A 20,625-nucleotide genomic window follows, 5' to 3' on the forward strand; every position below is an offset into this window, starting at 1 on the left:
CGGCAAATTGCCGGCGATGCGGCGGGAGGGCGGTTAGCGCGACGGGAGCCTCGCAGCAAATGGTTGGCGACACGTGCACTACTTCTCATTTGTCGCGCCTTCCGGAATATTTTTCGCAAGTGACTTCATGAAATTTCATAATGTCGAAGCAAGAAGGAACTCAGTGTTCTAAACGATATTAAGGCTCAGAACGAGAGACACGAGCTCAGCACTATCTATATGTATATACATACATACGTGAATCTATATACATATATGTATACGTATATAATATACTTATATTCTGTACTTGTACGGGAAGTCCGAAAACTGACGGTATATATGTTTTGTCAGGAAATATGAAATAATATGAAGGCTAAATCGGAAGCAGGAAATTAAACTGTTCCACGAGAAAGGAAAACGTAAATAAATACCGAGACTTGTGTTTAAATAGACACATGGATGCTATTATCGTTTAAAGTTGATGGTTAGGATAAATAATAGCTCTTGATAAAGTTACAACGGATTCAGAGCGATACGTACTATCGGTTTCCGGACATCCCGTATAGTTACGTACCTAACGATCCATTATAGATTACGCCAGACGATATATACGTTATATTGTTTTGTATCTTACCTATTTGGTAACGCCATAGCATTTGATATTGATATCGATATATTTTGTGAGAAAGCCGCATTATACCTTATAGTTTTCTGTAATAGATCAAACAGATATACATATCGGAACCTATATATATATATATATATATATCTATCTATCTATCTTATAAATATCTAGGTAATTAGGTAAAGATTTGTGTTGTTACCAGACCTTAGACATTATTGAGACTCTAGGCGCTCTAGGTTCGATTAGTTAGAGCGAGAATCTGAGTTTTGGGCGAATTAATATACTATGTACACGTTCCTACCGTTGAGACTACTAGTGGACTCTAGCTTTTGGGAAGTCACTATGATATCGTTAGCTTAGACTATACTTTAGGCACTTCTTCGCGGAGGAATCCCCTTTTTAGCCGCGCTCCCTTCGATCGATTTCTCGACTCGAAGGATTGCTCCCACGGAGGCGAAATTTCGCCCTCGTATCGTAACATTCCCAACTTGTATTACTTCGTTACCGTCAAGTTATTCATCCTGGGAATCTTTTATTCCCGGAGAGAAGCGCCTCGCGAGAGGCAGCGCGCGCGTTCCTCCGCGAAGAATACGCAGCGGCTTCAAAGAGACCTATTACATTGTACCTATTACTTAACGAGCTACGTTACATAGTACATTTATATTACGTTACACGTAATATTATACCTCTCTCTATAGGATACATACTAAATATATATCGTACGTATACCTGTCTATACCTATGCCTCAGCCCTCCGTATCCTGTTCCTGTTACTCTCTATTCGTTACATGGTACTTAACTCTTCTTAAGGCAAATAGCACCGTTTCTAGCTTGACAATAATGTGTGAGACGTGTGTCCTAGAGAGTACGTACTTAGCCCGAGAGGCGCAACACACAATGTCAATTTCGTAAGTAGACCAGACGCTGAAGGTGCGGTCTCGTTGGCCCTAGTGATACTTCGGCTTCGGCTGGGCTTCGGATTTTGGGTTTCACGGGAATAACAACCGACGACGTCACGCACGCACGCACGCATGCACGATTTGTAACGGAGGCGCGGAACGGACTTGACCGGATGCACCCCCGATCCGTACACGGCCACGCGAACGTTCTCCTACCTCATCCCATCCGCCGCGACGTGACGCACAACACAGGAGGGAAAACATAAAATTCTCGTAAGAGTGTCTCAATGAATTCCACGTTGCCGAAGCCATCGATGTGACGTAAACGTTAATCGACCGGCAAGCCGATCGTAAACTCGAGCCAAGTGACAGGCTTTATGCGCTACTCGGAACTACGAGAGACTGTTAATGTTAATGTCGTACGTAAATGTCTGCTCTACGTGAGATCGATACGTCGCATCATGAGAAAGTACCAGGGTGTATACGTTAGACGACACGTAGAAGGCGCGCGCGTAATTCGCGCGCGAGTATTTATGTAGTATCGTCGAGGTTCATTCACGTGTTTCCGATGAAGCGACGACAAAGATACATATCTGCATTATGCTGCAAACACGATTCCATGAATATGCGAGATAGTGCTCGATCTACATGCAAATCTTATTGTAGCTCGGAAGTGTGTTTAGAGAAAGCCGTTGTAAGACAGAGAGAGAGACAAAAAAAAGAGAGAAAAAGCAAAAATGATAGTAAAAAAAGTACCATTGAGCGCTTGACGTAATCAAAACCAGCCTGGTAGAGAGACTTTAGGTACGGAATTACTAATACTATTAATATGTATCAGTGTATATTTTAATGGCTAGAATAAACGCTCTTATACTTTTTCCATCTGCGTAATATTGTGAGAGCAACGTCGATATGGACACTAGCATAGTGAGTCAGTAGTGTAGTATTGTGTCGGTGTTTTTTTTCAATATTGTATCGTCGATATAAATGTGGTAGTGGGCGTCGATACTATGCCATGCGAAGTAAAAGCAAAAATCGAGCGGCGTCAACGACGTCTCGATCATATAATTTGCATGATCATTCGGCATCACTGTTGAATTCGAAGGCACAGGTTGCGCCTGCGACTGTGAATTGTGTGTGGCATATTACCGATCCTTAGTCGATATCTAATAAGCTATATAGAGAGCCTAGCAAATATTACTTAACGGTAAATAATTAACCAATACCTTTGGAGGCTACAATAACCATAGCTCATAGGAGGGTTTATTTTGTCGTAGATTGGAAACACCTCGGTCGCGCGTAGTTACCTAGTACCTTGTCATACAGTTTAGTCGATGCGCTATATAGTCGATGCGATTATACATATATACATAGTGAGAATCTTAGTTGTGTGGTCTTTTGGATTAGTATCGAATTATGAAATTTCATGGATGCCTTGACTCTTTCTGTCACTTTTTCTTCCTCTATCATCTTCTTTTCTTCCTCTTTCTCTCTCTCTCTCTTTTTTCTCTATCTCTATCTCTTTCTCTTTTTCTCTATCTGTCTTTCTCACATACATTCTCTTACTCTGAGATTAACCTAGAAGGCTTCTAATCCTATTTCTTATCTTCTTTTCTTTTTTACGTTCTCTTTATCGTTTGGACCTATAGTCAATCAAGTTATACTTAAGTCGTTGATCCCGACGAATTTCTGCAACGCTTCGCTTCATATTACTTAACTTATCTCCATGTACATATTCTTAAATGTCTACGCCTACCTACGCCTGCTTGAAGAAAAATATTGGTCCCGCAGTTATGTCAACTTTGCGGGAATAATTGACACGCGGAAACTTCCCTTCCCGCGTGAAGTCCGGTCTCGAATTCCCGACGAGCGATCGATATCTTTCTTCGTACGTAGTTGCAGAAATTTTGATGGAGACTCGTTATGCACTAACGAACATGCAATACGAATGAAGGAAAAGAGTTAAAAGAATTTAAAGAAAAGAAGGGAAAATGAGTAAACTCAATGCGTCGGTGTAACCCCGAATCCCCGTATTAATCGAGTCTATTTCTTTTTATAGATTTTATGTGGTCCCTGGGAGCATTACCTGATGGTAAGTATGAAATATGTATGGATTTATATCTGGAAACCTCGGTGCTTATTGACGGTTGCCATTATATTATAGTGGACATAGACAGGATAATGCTATGTATCTCTTTCGGGGAAGGAAGGAGGGAAAGGACAACCTTGATGCATTATCTATGTCTATTTCATCGTTCTAACGTATACTTTATCAATTGTCGATACGAATTACCTACAAGCATTAAACTTTATCAGACTAGTCCCTTAATCTCATCAATTTTGATGTTAATGAAAATGCAATCAAGTTAGCATAACAGGTATGGCTATAACGAACGGATGAAACTTGAGAGGTTTAATTCTATTTGTAGACTACATTATCGTTTCATCGTTTCACATGTTTTCAACGAACCACTTTTGATTATACGTAATCTTTTGTGAGATATTGAAGAAGCATGTCAGAATTTGGGATCTTTAATAATCGACTTTTTACTTTTAATCGAAAATTAAGTGTAACAGTCTTTTTCTACAAAAAGGAATCTGGCAGTGGTTATTTCTGCTGTCGTTATTTCCATGTCCTCTTAAGAAATAGTTTTCTATTTTAAAACTTTAAGATACAAGTTGTACAGCATACACGTACATATACGCAAAGCGGTATAATTATAGAATCAAAATTATACATATAACAAAAATCCAAAGAAGACATACAATTATAAATTATAATAGACGGTACAACAAGATACAAAACAGAATTAGTGAATCCTTAGTACCTCTTTTCACTTCATTGTCATTCGGAGGTAAATCGTGAGCAATTACGCGATATCAACCGAAGCAACGAGCGCGTTCGCACCCAAGTAACGACAAGTACAACGGAAATTTTCGTTATGTTCGCAGGTTTCCCAGCGGCGGCGTACGCGGCATACGCGGCAGGCCGCGGCTATTCTGGGTACCCTAGTTTCGGATTACCCTACCCGACAGGTAACCACCTTAGCCTTAACCACCTTAACCACCACAATGCGGCCCACATCGCGCCCCTGAACCTGAACTTGAACCTCATACAGGCGCAGCCCGCGCCCCATCATAACCCGCCCACCCCGACACCGCTCTTTTACCATCCTAATCTGGACCTCTACAACGCCATGCCTCTGTGAACTAACTCACCACCGACTAACGGTGCCGACCCGAGCTGTGCGCGCACTTTAACTAATCGCTACACGCTAACTGATTGCGCTGTTATCACCCGATCCCACCGCGAGGAGAGAGCGTGTCGCAACGCGATCACCATGCCAGGCCAGAGATAGCCCCCCATGCTTGCCTCATGGGGAGACGCGGCTGATCTCGAGAACGCATGGCAGGACCATGCGGATTAGCTAGCGTGCTCCTCTCGAGGATCGCGCACCTCGTCGCAGAGTCGCATGCTAACGTAGAAGATACCCCATCGAGGGGAGTCGCTAACCCTCGAGCTTTCAACGACGCTGAATCTGGACGACGCCAGTAGGTTCCCGGCCGAATGCGCAAAGCGATACACTCCTCTTTGAAAATGGATACGGGACGACAATTCCTGCTTCAAGTGCACGGACGAGTCCTGTTTGAAGCGCGGGGAGAGCCGTCGCGCGGAATCCCGCGCCGCTCTGAACTCATGGCGCGGAGATAGAAGTGGAAACGGGAACGCGAAAATAATACCGCGCTATGAGAGATTTCGTCCTGCTTATAGAGCATTCGACGATAAATTATGAATGACGAGCTGGTGTCTCGATATCGACTCGCTTTTCCCTGCGAAAGGTCTGTACATTATCGGAGCGCTTACGCGATGCTTGTCGCGCGATGCCGGTTTCACGTATTTTTTTAGAACGAGAACGTACCGCCGGTCAATAACGTGTAATGAGAATCGTACAAATCGATGCAAGTCACTATATCGAAGTTTTCCCGTCGTTTTAGGGCCGGTGGGTTACGTGAAGACAGATTTGTTACCCTTGATACGTACCGACGAACGTTTCATTCTGTTCCGCACACATTCGTATATTAAAATTATCGAGATATTCGATGGATTTCACAACACAGCCATTTTTGCACGTTATTTCCCTCCCGTGCTCTTTTAGATAACTTTTCCCAAGGAACAATGGATTCCATAGAATATAAATAATCCATTCTCTTTCTCGTTCCGTGGTAGACAATAAATCACCGGGTGTTTGCGAAAAAGTGGCGTTACCCGTGGATTCGGAATTTATTGAGCTGTTACAGCCGCGGTGTACCATTGACTCTCTTTCTCTGTAGCCGGGGAGAGGCCATAATTTTTCAAGAATTCAAAATCTCGAAATTCTTCTATATATGCGAACGTAGGAACGGAAGATGCGCGTGGAGGAAAAAATATTTTATGTCAACTGTTAGTTGTTGAATAGTTCGCGGAGTTATTCGAGCGATTTCATTTAATTTGCAGGTATATTACCCTTCAAATACTTCGGTGTACCACCGCAGGTGAAATCAATCATTCCTTTCAATAACGAATGTATCCCAATGGCAATATCAATAAAAACAAATCTCCAGTTGAAATTTGCCCCGAATTTGCGAACAAAATGCCGTTAAATACCGAAATAGAACAAAAGACAATACTTTTACTTTTAAAACATTTATTATTAATCGAGACTGCATAGCGCATGAAACCAATCTTCTATTTTTTATGAATACATATCGATATTATTTCAGAAAATATAATGTCACCAAAATTGAGTTCGACAAAGCTGTTTGGCTCGGTCAACGGATTGTGAAATCGATCGCGATATAATAAAATGTGCGGGAACGATGAGGGAAAAGGGACAGCGAGCTAAAATGTCATTGTTGATATCTGGCAGGGGTAACGAGTACGTATCGATTGACAATGATACGTGAGGGAACCGCATCGCGGTCCACTCCGACACACATACACATTACACGTTACAAATGCACACTCACTCACACACACACACACACACACGTACATGCACAGCGCGTCGACTTACACATATACTGTGGCGATTAATAGGGTACTCGCGGAAAATGAACACATCCATCTTTCGATATCGATCCATTGAAATCGGAGCGGAGGATAACTCGTAGACGAGCCTTTCGAGGTCAAGCCTCCTTCACATCGTGAAATGAAAATCGCAGATGCGTTGCACTTGGAAAATAGACACAAGGAGGATCTCTCTTCCGCCCTGATTGGTATTGCGATTGCCTGTAACGCTCGACGGTCAAAAATAATGAGCCGATAGCTTACCTTCACGAATTATCAAACTTTATTCCTATCGACTTGCCTGATTTTATTTCTCATCATCAACTTTCCGCTTCTTTTAGTGGCATCAGATTGTTATTTAAGTTTTTACTGATATTGACTCGTTATTATCTCGTAGATTGCTATTTGTTTTAGCTACGTAAAATCTAACATTGCATACATATTTCGCCGATGTAATAATACATGCGTGTAATATCGGACTTCCGCGCAGCCGAGAACCGAGAGTTAAAATAAAAACCGATATAAAAGGTTATAAACTCTGTTATATTAACTTTGAAAAATATCTTTTCTGATATTATTTCAGGTTTGTACTAAATACTATATTCATGACAGAACTGTCCTTAATACGTGCAATTTCATACGTGCAGTTGGAAATTACATTTTGAGTTAATTTTAACTTGATAGAGCAGAAGCTCGGTATTCATCTCGTTTGAGAGCTTTTCGAGCACGAGCAATCCCTCATTTATTTTTTACCGCAAAACGTCGTTTATTTCAGCTTTATTTCAGCTCCGATTGTGAAACATGGACCTGAACTTTTCGTAGCTACCGCATTTCTCTAAGAGCTTTGTCCTGACGTTCATCAGGAGGTTGCACACAATCGTCGCTCTCGCGCGTTATGCCCGCCTGTCCTCGTCACTGCCTGCTTGGTGAATGTACGCACGTTTTGTTTCATGTACTCAGCGAAAGGCGATTGCGATCGAAGCTACATACACCCTTCTGTCCCTCATAATTCTAACCCTCGCATGCGGTTCACCGCTCCTCTGTGTCAAGCATGTAAAACGGTAATAACGCGTCACGTCGTTAACGTCGGACAAACTGCGACCGGTGCCCCGCCGTCACGATCACCAGATTAATTAGGGAGATAGCATCGCACTCGGCGATATCGCGCCAGATATGCAATGAATGCGTCGAGAGAGATAGAGAGAGAGAAAGATTTCTTCCCGGCAGGGGATTGGAACCTACGTGCCGAAGCACGTCGATTCTTAGAGTAATACACGGGGAAGAAAACTCATAAATAATGTATAATGTTTTTCGGACGTTGGCCCATCTCTCGAAAAAAGCCTGTCCTCCTCCGGCACTCCTTCTCACTCTCACTCTTTCTCTTTCTCGAACCGATCACGATTCCTCCAGGGATGTACTCGATGCTTCCACGATCGTTTCCAATTTCCCTCGACACCCGCTACTTAACGCATTTGAATAACTTTTCGGGACCACCCCCGAAGAGAGTCCACCTTTTCCCACCTACATCCACCCATCCTCGATCTCCCGACTTGTGTGCGTGTGTGCGTGTCCTATTGCGTACAGTTCACGAGGCATGGTGGTAGAAGGAAAAGTGGATATCATCCGCAATGATTGATCGCCATAGAGGAGAACTCCCCGCCACTCCCTTGGTCCGCCTTTCCCGATGTATTCCCAATGTCCGAAAAACATTCGTCGGTTAAGCCACCCTCTTGGCAAACACGGGAACCGGGCGATCTTCCACGCAGGAACGAATCTGACATGGGGTCGGATATTTCTGGGGGCGCGGCGACGTATATTCGGGGATGTATTCGCGGAGAACTTCTTTCGGGGGAGGAAGAGTGACTTCTGCTTAAACGTTCCCGCACTGCAAATATTCCGCTGCCTTCGGAAGAAGGCAAACGGCAGCCGCGATTTAACGATCGTTGCCAGACATTCGTCTTCGCGTCACGAAACGAAAGCGACAACGAGACGAGAACGCTTCGCGATACGAACTGAATTCGAAGCCGCTCGTGTTTCATATATTGGTATATATGAAGGCAATTCTTCCGAGGACTTACAAATAGAGACAGACACGCACGTGAGAGTTATTCTTACGAATAACTTTTGAATCAGTTGAATTTCCGTTCCGATAACACATTTCTCAATTCTCAGCGAGAATCGAACGAAAATAGTATTAAAATGAGACTCATTTCACACTAACCAAAGAATAAAGTCATCTATTTCAATGCTTTGACATAAAAAATTTTGAACTTGGCTGTTATTCTTTGTAATTGAAAAAGATGTGCAAGTTTTCCTAAATATTTTGTGATATAAATAATTAGTATGGTATGTTCAATGCTACTTTTGCATTAAATCGCATTATCATGATTATTTCTTAATGGAATTTGAAATGTATCAAGAGCATTAACGACCCAAACAAACGTGATAAATCTGATTGTCAGATTTGCCTCCTCGAGTACATACCTCAAGATGAATAGGATGTGTAGTACATCAGCGCAACATTATGCAGCAGATTCACTCGAGTTACGTTGCAAGTTTCCGAAGAGCGCAACGTAGTTTCCACCCGATAGTTTATTTGCTAAACACTGGCATGAAATCAGCGTGTCTCAATTAAGTATCCGACGTAGATGCATTACCGCTCACAAATTAATGAACTAAAGATTTACACGAGAGATTATCAACGGATTATGCTTAGTCCCACACAAGTTTCTCAATATTTGAAATTACGTAATGTAACACAACTAGTCTCTTAAGTTTGAGAAGAAAATTTCTTTTTTCAACAATTTTACCAATAGTTGTGTTATTTTACTCTACTCTAAATTTCTCTGTACAACGAGTAATTTAGGCGAATAGTATAGGGTACCTCTCTCTCTCGATGTGCAGCATAGCATGTGAATGAACACGATGAGCGAGGGGCAACGCAGTCGCAGTTTGTTCGGTGACACGTTAACCATCGTCATCTAAAGCTCGATCCAGTTTGTTATCCTCAACGTTGGTATTTCGCAGCAGCCAACGATTTCGTAATGCCGTTCGATCGTCAAACAGACGTGACCGACACGAAACGAGAAGGGGTTTGCGTCGTAACGGCGGCGCACCACGAAACTGTAATTTAAAGAAGACCGACGAGCGGAGAGACTAGGGACTTAGGGGGCTGATGGTAGTTTCAGGTGCCTTGGGACTACCGCCCTTATCGGCAGGAGACACGTCGCTGCACGGCTACTCCGCGGAATACAGGGTCATTCCCGAGCAATGAGAGCCGGAAACGCCAAGAGACCTCCCTGCAGGGAGGTCAAACGGCGACGTTAGGAGGGAGGAGGACGCTTAATTTTTCAATGACGCTCGCGAGAGTCATCGGGGAAAAGACGTGGAACTAAGAGTGAAGGAGGCGACGAGCGGCGTGTTCCCTCGCGAAAGTGTCACCCCGTTTTTCTCGCGATACGCGTTAATATAACTGCTCGGACGGGTAGATTCCCTCGATCCGATCGGGGGAAGATAAAGGACCGAATCCTTTTATTTAGCCTCTCCCCCCGTGACCCCTTTCTTACGACGGAATAACGAGCTGCAACGGTCTCTATATTTTTCCCGGGATAACGCCGCTTGAGTAGACAGCGTAACGACGACGGCAACGAGAGCGACGACGACGACGACGACGACGACGACGACTACGACAACGGAACGACGACGATTTCCTCTTAGAATGCAAACGCGATAACGAGCTTCTTCTCCCCCTCGCGCGCGAAGGAGGGTGGTAGTCCCTGACGCCTCATTGGACATCAGTCGGTTTTTCAGAGAAACTCGAAAGAACACTCCTTTTTTTCTCTTCGTCGGCTTACCGCTCGTTCGTGTACATCGCGAATACAATTCGTGGACTTTCGCGGATACATCGGGCTCTCTTTACCTCATCGCTCTTCCACGACGGACCGGCTCACTAGTGCGAGGATCAATTTTATTGTACAAGAACCGACTCGAGCTTGTACGGGTGGCCGGGAAATCGGTCGGATTATTCTGATAGCAGAATATCGGATAAGTGGGTGGAAGGGAGGGGTGGGAGGGCAATCTCGTAAAAGGGATAAAACTGGCACGTGCATTGTGGACGAGAATGTTTTGTTATCCATTTATTGTTCGATTCACGTCAATATGTTATCAATACAATTGTTCTTTCAGACTTTGGTTTGTGTTCTTTTACTCTTTCTTTCATCCCCCTTTCCCACCGACAGCGACGGATTGCGCGAACGATTGGTAAAGTGAACCACGATATGAATGATAAAAGAGGCAAAATATTAATTTAACTTAATTACTACCAGCTAATGTGATATTTTTTACCCTTCTGTACGGTTTGCGAGTATGAATAACTAATTTATCGACAATTCAAAATTATTTAGCATTCAAGAAATATAAAAGAAATAATATAAGTGATCAAGCTTAGTTTTATTATATAATCAGATGCATTTAAGAAGATTCAAATTCGCGTTTTGTTTTATTTTAATACATTATTTTGTTTTAATTCATCGTCGCATTATTATTTATAAAATCCACAGCGTCGGTGCTTAGTTAGCTTTAGACTACATCGCGATCGATATGGCACGCACCGCGATTGATGATACTTCTTTCGAAGAGACTCTCCGAAATACAGAATATTTCTATTCACTCCAATTAGAAACGAGAGCAAAGTAGAAAAAGGAGACGAAAGAAGCGAGAATTTTACGTGCTCACAATTCGCGTATACGTACACGCGAATCGAAACTAGGTCCTTTCATCGGAGAGCCGGGGGGTGGCCGGGCAGCTGCGGCGAAGCGGAAGGGTTGCATGGGAAGGGGGCAGAGGGGGCAGAGGCGCACCGTCGTATTTCACAGTCATTACCGTAACGTGTTACCGTGCGCGCTCGTTGCGCCACGCAATAAATCGTCGGTTACCGTTACCGTGGTGGTCGGGGGTGCGAGAAGGGAATGAACATGGGAGGGTTATTGTGGCGCTTCAACTCGCCACCGTGCCAGTGCGTCTCTGCTAACCTGCCGTTCGCAACGATTGCGACCTCCTTTCTGGTACTTTGTGCTCGAATCTCCCCCGCTTTTTTCCACCCTTTTCAGTGCAAGTTGGCTTAATCCTTAAATTCCGGATGATTGCACGTTAAGCATGGAGACATCTTTATTGGACGGTCATCGTTTCATCATTTCTTTTCACTTACAGTTATCTATCAGGCTATGTTACGTGTAAATTGACGTCTAAATTTACAGATTTATTCTTTTCTATTATACACGTAAATCGCATTACTTTGATAATTTCAATATAAAAAAAATCAAAGTAATCACCCCTGGAAAAATAAATTTGTACAAATTAAACCGTGACTTTTGCGTTTCGCATTTTAATTTTTGGTCGATATTAATTTTCTTCTTATGCAATGATTACGTTATTTTATATTTTTATTCAGTTTTATCTACTATTTCAAATCTTTAGAATGTACAAATGTAAAAGTACAAACGGTTGTTATATATGTATGTGTGCCATTATGTTTTTGTTCCCAAAGGAACATATACGAGATACGAGTACAGTAAGACACGAGACGTACACAACGGGCACAGCATTGCGCAAACAGCGTATACCGTATTTCTTTCAGAGGGTTGCCAGATTTCTCCGCGATTCGCATTCACCCCGGCTGCCTGCATCTTTCATTTCCGCTCGGATTGCTCGACATTGTCCGCTCAGGAGTATCGCCACGTAGTGCTCAGACGCGGACGACTATGCGCGATTGCTCCAATACTCGCGAATTAATTCCGCGACAAGCTCGATTCGCGCCACTTTCGAGAGCACGTTATTACGTTCCGCCGCGCGTTGCGGTGACGGATTTTTTCTTTTTTTCTCTCTCTCCCCCCTTTTATTTCCGTTTTTGCGCTTCTGGCCTTTGTTCCTTCCCATCAACGGCAATGCGTATAACTCCAGTGCTTTCCGTTTTCTCCCTTTCATCGCTCCTGCGTCGTTTCCGTCTTTGTTCGACGCAGGAGCAGCAGACCGACTCGCTTCTCTCTCCATTCGCGAATTCGAACCGCGAGTAGATGCCGGAAATAAAACGTGGCGAACGAGACGGAGTCAAGGGAGGGGATTTCGATTATTCTTGCGCGCAATACTGCAATTTTCTTGCGGATACGCGCGAATCGTTTGCGGTTTGTCTTAAATCTTTGCGGGCATGGTCGAGACGAAGTCACGAATCCAGTGGAACGGTCGTAGTTTACGGCACGCGGAAACGCGATTAATGAGAAACGCAATTAAGGAAAGATGCACGTGCACATCTTTGCACGTTTCTTTTATTGCATTCAAATGTGAATTTATACATGGTATGCATCTATCAGCTACGAACATCACCAGTTACAAAGAAATAATTCTCTAATATGCAACGATCCACAAGCATACTGTTCACTTATATTTTCCTTTCCTATTATCATGTATTATTACGCGCAGATGTATCCGGCAAATTCTAATTACCGTCTCTAATTGGGAAAGCTAGAATACTGATTGTGAGTTGAATCACGACGCAACGACCTTTTAATTAAACGTCAACGCGTTTGATTGTGTAAATTCCGAGTATCGCAAGCACAGGGGAATTTTTGCACTCATCACGCAGAAATAAATCGCCGCATCGACGGGATCGAACGCGGAATTAATACTCGATACGCGCGAGATATCGGGCGCGAGAAAATCTGTTCTTCTACGTTCGCGCAACGAGAGATATATTTTCTACGCGTGCCGTCGTCGTACATCTCTCTTGTGCTCGCTGTACAATATTTATACATAAATATAAATATACATAAACACCTACACACCTATATACACGCGTATACACATATACATGGACCGTTGTACATATCGCTCGCATCGCGGAGCGAGGCTAAGGTAATGCGTTATAGCTTAAGGGAAACCTTGCGACTCCGCGCTAAGAATCCCAAATATCTTTGAAGCTTATATATATATATATATATATATATAACGTGTGCCGTTTCTGGAGATTTACGATATCGCCGTCATGCGAGAGACACATATAGCGTATACAGCGGCACCTGCTCTCACTCCCGGAACACAAATGCAAACTCTTGCCCCCGCAACGAGAGTTGCGTACAAACACGTGCGCGGCGCGCACGAAAGTGCTCGAGAGATTTCGCCCCGAGAATGCACTGGGTCACGAAAGTCTACGTACGGCTGAAGAGACTTGAAGAAAGTGTCGGAACTAATATAAAGTCCTCGCATTTTTGAGGTGTCCCGCGTGTCCCAGTAGCGCGAAATCGGACTACGGAAATATGCGAAATTAAAAGAGCAATATTGTTGATTAGCTTCCCCGCCAATTTCCATCGGTAGAGCTTTCTACAATCAGTTTATACGCACGGTACATATTTTTTAAAAGCATCGGTGAATATATTACAAAATTCTCAATGATTTTTGTTAAATCCAAGAGAAGAGAGAGAAACTACAGTTTATCACATTGTTGCGGTATCAATATTTTGCATATTACTGAATACAAAACATGTTTTCTGTATATATAATAAATTCGGGACATCTAAATATTTTTATTGTTTCACGATATTGTGGTATGTGGTTATTTTTGCGAATATTTTATAGGAAAACAAAACTTTTTATCATTCTTATTGTTATTTCATAATTTCGTTAAACAAACGGTGCAGCATATTCTGTGATTTATTCTGTTCTATATCTCGACGCTCTCTGGAACATCTTGTAAATACGCGCAATTGTACAGTTATTTATTCACGTCATACATTATGTACACATGATATAAATAAAGGGATAAATGATATAAATAAATATATATGTATATGTATACAGAGCGGGGGTGATGTAAATTAATGTTGCTCATATTTGTTAAACTGCGAGTCTTCTGAATTATTAATGGAATATCATTAATCTCTACGATGGCGATCACAGTCCTGTGACGATCAGACGATGATAAATATAGAATTGCCGCAATTAATATGATGCGCGATACTATTCGCCGGGCCGCTCTTCATCACGCATTATTAGAATAATCTCGCGGCAGATGCATTTGCAATTGGCACCCCGCGATATTCGGCTCGACGCAGGTATTGCGTAATTTATCAAGCTAAAAATTCAAACAAACAAAAGAATTTTGCATGCCGAAAATTTCCACGGCAAGCTGAATGAACCGTAGGATAATCCTCAATTTCAATGCAAATTACCGGTGTCGTTCTAATCAATTCAACGCGCCCGAGCGTCTAACTAGAAAAATTATAAAATTATATTTCGCGCGAGAATATGCCCCTGTGTGATTTCAACAACGATTTCATAGAGCTGAACGTTACTCCGCCAGCTATGATATTCACTTACGCGAACAAAAAGATCAACCCCCTCAATGATGCATAAAATTCTGTTTGGAATAACCTTTTACTGTTAACAAAAGTCGCACAACTCTCGCTCAACTCGCTTTACGTCACATCCGAGCGAGGTATTGTCGCTGTTATCATCAAAAGGTTAATCCGAGTATGTAACCGCACGTCTTTTCGATTTTTGAGTGAACGAATGAACGAACGAACGAACGAACGAACGAACGAACGAACGAACGAACGAACGAACGAACGAATATTTTTTGTGTTACCGGTGACCGTCGAAGGCCGATTCTGAATTTCATCACCGAAACAGCCTGTTCTCGAACGTGAATCGTTTGACCGGAAATTACAAAATGTTCACAGACGCATGGCTGGCAAACTCTGTGGTCCTCCGTCAAGCAAAGCGTCGCCTGCCTCTACCCCCATTCCATTAGGTACTGCCAAACACAAGAGATTCTAAAAAAAAGTAATGCCACGCGAAAAACGCGTATACACACGTACAAATACATACACACGTATACATACATACATGCACACGTACACGTATATGCACGCACGTACATACGCATCGCATACCGAAACACAGGAATACCTTCGACAGAAATATCTCGCGCGAAAAAGTGCTCGCCTTCCTGCAAAAGCATTCACTCTCAAGCAAACAGCAACGAAGGAATGGCAAGGAAAGAAACGGGTAAACGCGTAAATATCGAAGCAAGAGAAAAAGAGACAGAGAGAGAAAGAGAAAGAGAACGGGCTGTACAAAAGAAACGAAAGAATACATGGAAATCGGGCGAGACGAGATTTAACGGTATCCTCAATGGAAGTCGCGCGAATGCTGTAGCCACCTTCTCTCTTTCTCTCTATCTCACTCTTTCTGTCCCTCTATTTCGTCTTCTTCTTCTCGTTCATGTAGAAATAGACAGATTTGTGTATTCCTTCGTCGTTACTCCGAGAAGAGCCTAAGAGATGAGCGCTCGTTCGAATCTACGATACTCCGGTGGCGAGACTACTCGTATCGGGGAACCGGACAAATTACGATGCTACAAGGTTCGCTTCTGACCGAATTTATTAATCGAAGTAATCGACGCGATATTCCTACAGACGAGTACAACTTTTCAGCTAGAACAGCTAGAAACAGTCAGTCGGAGATAACGATTCAATGGAGAAATGGTACTTTGTAAACGATCATAGCGGTTGGTATAATCGTAGGCGCAGGTTTTCGCTGAACCGTTTCAGGATCCTAATTGTGGTAATTACAAACATCAAAGTGTCAGAGTCCCGTGTGATACGAGACAGTCCCGCCACTAGCCATCAACGATCGTTGCCTATCTAACGTGGAAACGTAGATGTAACAAGCACAGCTCATTTGCCGAGATAATTCTTACCCCTTCGTCACAGTATGTGTGTGGGGGGAGAGGACATAGCAGCGCAGCTGTAGTAAACGTGAAAACACGGAATAATGATAAATTGACGATATAATCCAAGTTAGATATCTTAATGCGAAGTTATAATGAGCCATAATGAGAGCGCAAGTTAGATAATGACTGTACCGTAGGCACAATTAACGATTATTAAAGACCACGGTCTCCGTTTCGTCCTCCTTCGTGTGCTCCCCTAGGAATCACCTCCTCCTGGTAACTGTCCTACCCCCCGCCAGGTTCCCCGCCATTCTTTTCCATCTACTTGAAAACTTTAACGCGTTTCTCTCTCAGATAGATGTTGATCTCACGTAGTCGATTCAAGATGTAGTCACGTTCTATGTAATCTCTAAGCTAAACACACTTTAATCGAAAACGCTTAGTGTAGGAAGTATATACGTAGATATAAACGCGATATAGACGTTTCCGAGTGCCTCGGTTACGGCGCCTTGTCGAAGCGACGCGCGTGTCGAAGTTACGCGTCAATGTTTCATAATAATCCCGAAATTCGCCGCCAGCAATTATGGTCGATCGAAGGGTAGCGGCAGGTGTGTACGCCCTAACGAGGGCGAGGTTCGTAACAACGCGAAGTTGCGCGTGACCAAAATTGCGAACGAACGTGCGAAATTCAACTCCGTAAAAATCAGACCGCCAGCGATACCGAAACTTGAAAAGGCATAAAACTTGCCGCGGTCGATTTTTCCTCGGCGAAACGTGGGGGCGGGAGGTGCAGAGGGTGTAATTTATCACCGATTCCTACTTCTGCGAGCTTAGATATCTTGGCAGCAGGAAATTAAATTTTTACTAAGATAGCCTATCGCAACATAAATTTCTGTTAAGGTGATGATGCGCAAAAAAAGAGAGGAAAAAAGAGAAAAAGAAAGGAAGAAGGAGAGAGATAGGAGAAAGAAACGATTGAATAAAAGGAGTAAGTCTCAAGTGCAAATAATTTGCACAGTTTGCTGATATCGTACTCGGTGTACTGATATGCTGATCTAACTACGAAGTTATCATGGAAGAATAAAAGTGTATCGCTCAAGCGCATCGCGCGTACAAGGTGCCGTTGTCGCGGCACATGACTATTTCTTCTCCAGAAGGAAGTTACATATTGCTAAACGTAGAGTAAGGCATACGTCGAGTTAGGCTCGAGTGAAACGTAAGAAAGAAAAGAGTACCGACCCTCGTAGGAGAGATTAGCATCGAGATAAGCAGCTCAAAGACCGTTGGCCATTTTGCGCTTCTTGTTATTATTCTACCGTTAAACTCATTCCAGGCCTTTCCGAAGTCACCATATTTCCGTCCCTCGATATGTAGAGAGTCTGGAAACCGCGTAAGCAAGGACGGCGCGACGCGTCGCGACGCGAAACATTATTAATTAAACAGACTTAATGCGCGCGGTGGTAACAGTTATATAATCGGGGATTTATATTAAAATCCCCGCATATTAATTACACTCTCATTATGCGGCGCATTAAAGTTTCTCATTTAATTAAAATAATATTCTAAAGCGTCCGCGCACGTGGAATAACGTAAAAGGAGTAAAATGCAATTAAGATTAATTAAGGATATTAAGGATATTTGTAAAAAGGAAAAGAGTAGATTGCATGCGCAAATCGCTGTGATGCGGTACCTTCGTGTTCCCGCACGTTGCACATGCACATGCACATTTACTCTCACACCTAACGGAGATTAAGAGTAATTAATTACGGCGCGGATTTATTAACGGTAAACAGAGGAGACGCAAGAGAGGTGTCGTCGCGCTAATTCCTCCGCCTTGCTTTCTCGGTTTCGCTCTTCCTACCCCTCGCTGGCCCGCATCCCTCAGGCGTTATTCCACCCGTACCGCAACGTGTCATGCGTTCGCGAGAGCTGTGATCGCGTTTGGATTCCGTTGTGTGTTCCCGAGTTGTCGTTAATGAAGGTCCTACGAACCATCCGTGAATTGTGAGGCGAGAAAAAGTAAACAGAAAAAGAAAAGTATGTACGAAAAATATATCTTATGACGAGTCTCGCACGCGCGCACGCATAAAAGGGAAAAAAAGAAAGAGAGGAGAGAGAAAGGCGACGAGCGAGTTGTCCGTCCTCGTTCCTGAGACGTTATGGAGAACGCAGATTCACGAAAAGAGCAGCCAGATTTATGCTCGTTCCCGCGGATTGTCTCGCCAGAACTACGGCAAGTCGCTGAAACACAAATTGTTAAAGGCTTGCATCCACATCCTCCTTTAACGCCGCATTCAGCCGTAAATGTAACCGTCTAATTTTCAGTTGCGGTTCGCTTATGCGAAAATCATCCGTTAGTGTCACTAAAATGAAAATCGAAGAGTGGCATTTAGCGCCGAATGTACCAGATTCTGGATTTCTCGACAAAATTTACGTTTCGATATCGTGAAGACTCATTAAATCAAGACTCAGATGGTCTTCAAATGTCGCTTAATTTCGAGTCCTACTTTGCTTAATTTACAGATTCCATTGTCCGTCGATCGACGAGTCAGGCAGTTGCACTTAGCGCTAAATGCACGATGCGAATGCAGGCCTGAGAGTTTGCGAGCGAGACAATTAAGTATTCGCATGAGTAAGCCAAATCCAAGAGGAGACACTTATGTCCTGAGCTTATATACATTTGTTAACGACACAATGCTTAAATGATATTATTGATACTTTTATGCGCGGCTATAGTTCGCTCGCGTTAACGTCGCCGTACTCGAAGACAAATACTTGTAATGTGTCGTTTTTTCCTTGCATTTATTGACGAAATCCACATCGTCGACGATATCGTAAAACTTACGCGTACGATTTTCCGCGTAAGCGATACAACTTCTTTATTAGATTTCCTTCGGAATGGCGTGTTTAACGTTATCGAGCTGTGGTCCGATTGTTGCTATTCGTAAGATTGTTGTTAAATCACTATGATCGCGCGTGGATAAAGATAATACTTTGCCCGATCCCGAGAATGACTCTCACGATGCCATTTGCGCTCATGAAGCAGGTCTGACAATGCTGAAGCGCATGCCACGCAAGACTACTTGAAGAACGTCGCAACATTATGAAATTAAAAAACGCAATTGGAGAACGTTCATAATATGAGAAAATATACCGTCCAAGATAATATAATATTTGTGAGAGCAGATTGACGCACTTCTGAAGCCGATTGACTCGCGGGTTATGCTTGGGATTGAATTAAAACGTCAATTAGGGGTTAGGAAAAAGGGAGAAGTTTAAGAAATATTTCTTTCGATTATGATGTAAAGTAGAAATCTTTTAATATGTTTTTGATCCTTAAATATCATGGTGAATATTTGTATCATAATTTCTGTAAAGTTCGGATGTGATCAATAGTTAGTACATATATATATATATATATATCAGATATATTTAATATTCTGATATCATTTTTCAACAGAAATAGTCATATGGAAAATTAGCAATTTCAGTTGTAATTTTAGATGCATCAATATAGTAAAAAAAAAAGAAAAACTGGACTAGCATGTCGCTTCACCATGATACTTACAGGCTAATAATGTCTGCTATTCGAGATCTCATCTTCGCGTTCTATTCGCGCATCTAGAAAGTGACCCGTGTTGCTTAAATGCAGGCAGATACATCTATTTAAGTTGAAGCCATCGTACGAATGAGCTTTTTACGGTTTGCTCGGAAAACCTCTTCAAGTTTTCTTGCACGCGAAATCGTTTTATTCGACAATCTTTCTTGACACATAAAATTTCAAACGGTAATAGATTCATGCTTCCAACGATGCTCCTTTCCTCGGCTTGCGCCTTAAGGATAACACACATCCGTGAAAGTAATTAATTTAACAGGCGATCGATGAGGGCTCGGACGATTAACTAGGCTACCAACGATGATATAGCGTAACAAGGTGACGAAAAGCGAACCTGCAGCCGCGAAAGTGTTTTGTAAATGTCTCATGGGGTGCTCGGTAACATTTAATGCCCGTCAGAGATCGCTCTGGAACTGAACGATAGAGTGAGTTTCGCTCACGCACGCGCGTATACATATTAAACGCCGCCATGTAACGATTCTCTGAAGCTCTATTATTATAACGATTAAGAATTATAAATAATAAATGTCTGTAACAAATAAAAAGTACCACGCAACGAACGAAGAAGGTATGAGGAAACGAATCTTTTCGATAACGTGTGTGCTGGAAGAAAGGGAAAGAAGGGTCGCCATGAATCGATTGTCTCTCATTGTTGCATGAGAGAACGACTCTGACTTTCTTGTAGCATGACTCAGTAATGTAACGTATCTTAGTTTGAGCCTCTGCTATGAG

General features: G+C 42.7%; 1 protein-coding gene across 11 annotated transcripts in view; it reads left to right on the forward strand.

Annotated features, from left to right (window-relative positions):
* The window catches only part of LOC105284583 (RNA-binding protein Musashi homolog Rbp6), a 589,200-nt gene that overhangs the window by 551,354 nt on the left and 17,221 nt on the right, over positions 1 to 20,625 (forward strand). For 9 of the 11 annotated variants that reach the window (XM_026970601.1, XM_026970605.1, XM_026970600.1 and 6 more), the window contains 2 exons: positions 3,566 to 3,598; positions 4,459 to 4,542. In XM_026970601.1, the coding sequence (XP_026826402.1) occupies positions 3,566 to 3,598; positions 4,459 to 4,542 (117 nt within the window). Of the gene's footprint in view, positions 1 to 3,565; positions 3,599 to 4,458; positions 4,543 to 9,735; positions 20,452 to 20,625 lie in introns of those variants that run through there. The other 2 variants (XM_026970608.1, XM_026970607.1) reach the window with 2 other exon arrangements.

This window comes from Ooceraea biroi, chromosome 6 (assembly GCF_003672135.1).
Source record: "Ooceraea biroi isolate clonal line C1 chromosome 6, Obir_v5.4, whole genome shotgun sequence".
NCBI classification, from domain to species: domain Eukaryota; kingdom Metazoa; phylum Arthropoda; class Insecta; order Hymenoptera; family Formicidae; genus Ooceraea; species Ooceraea biroi.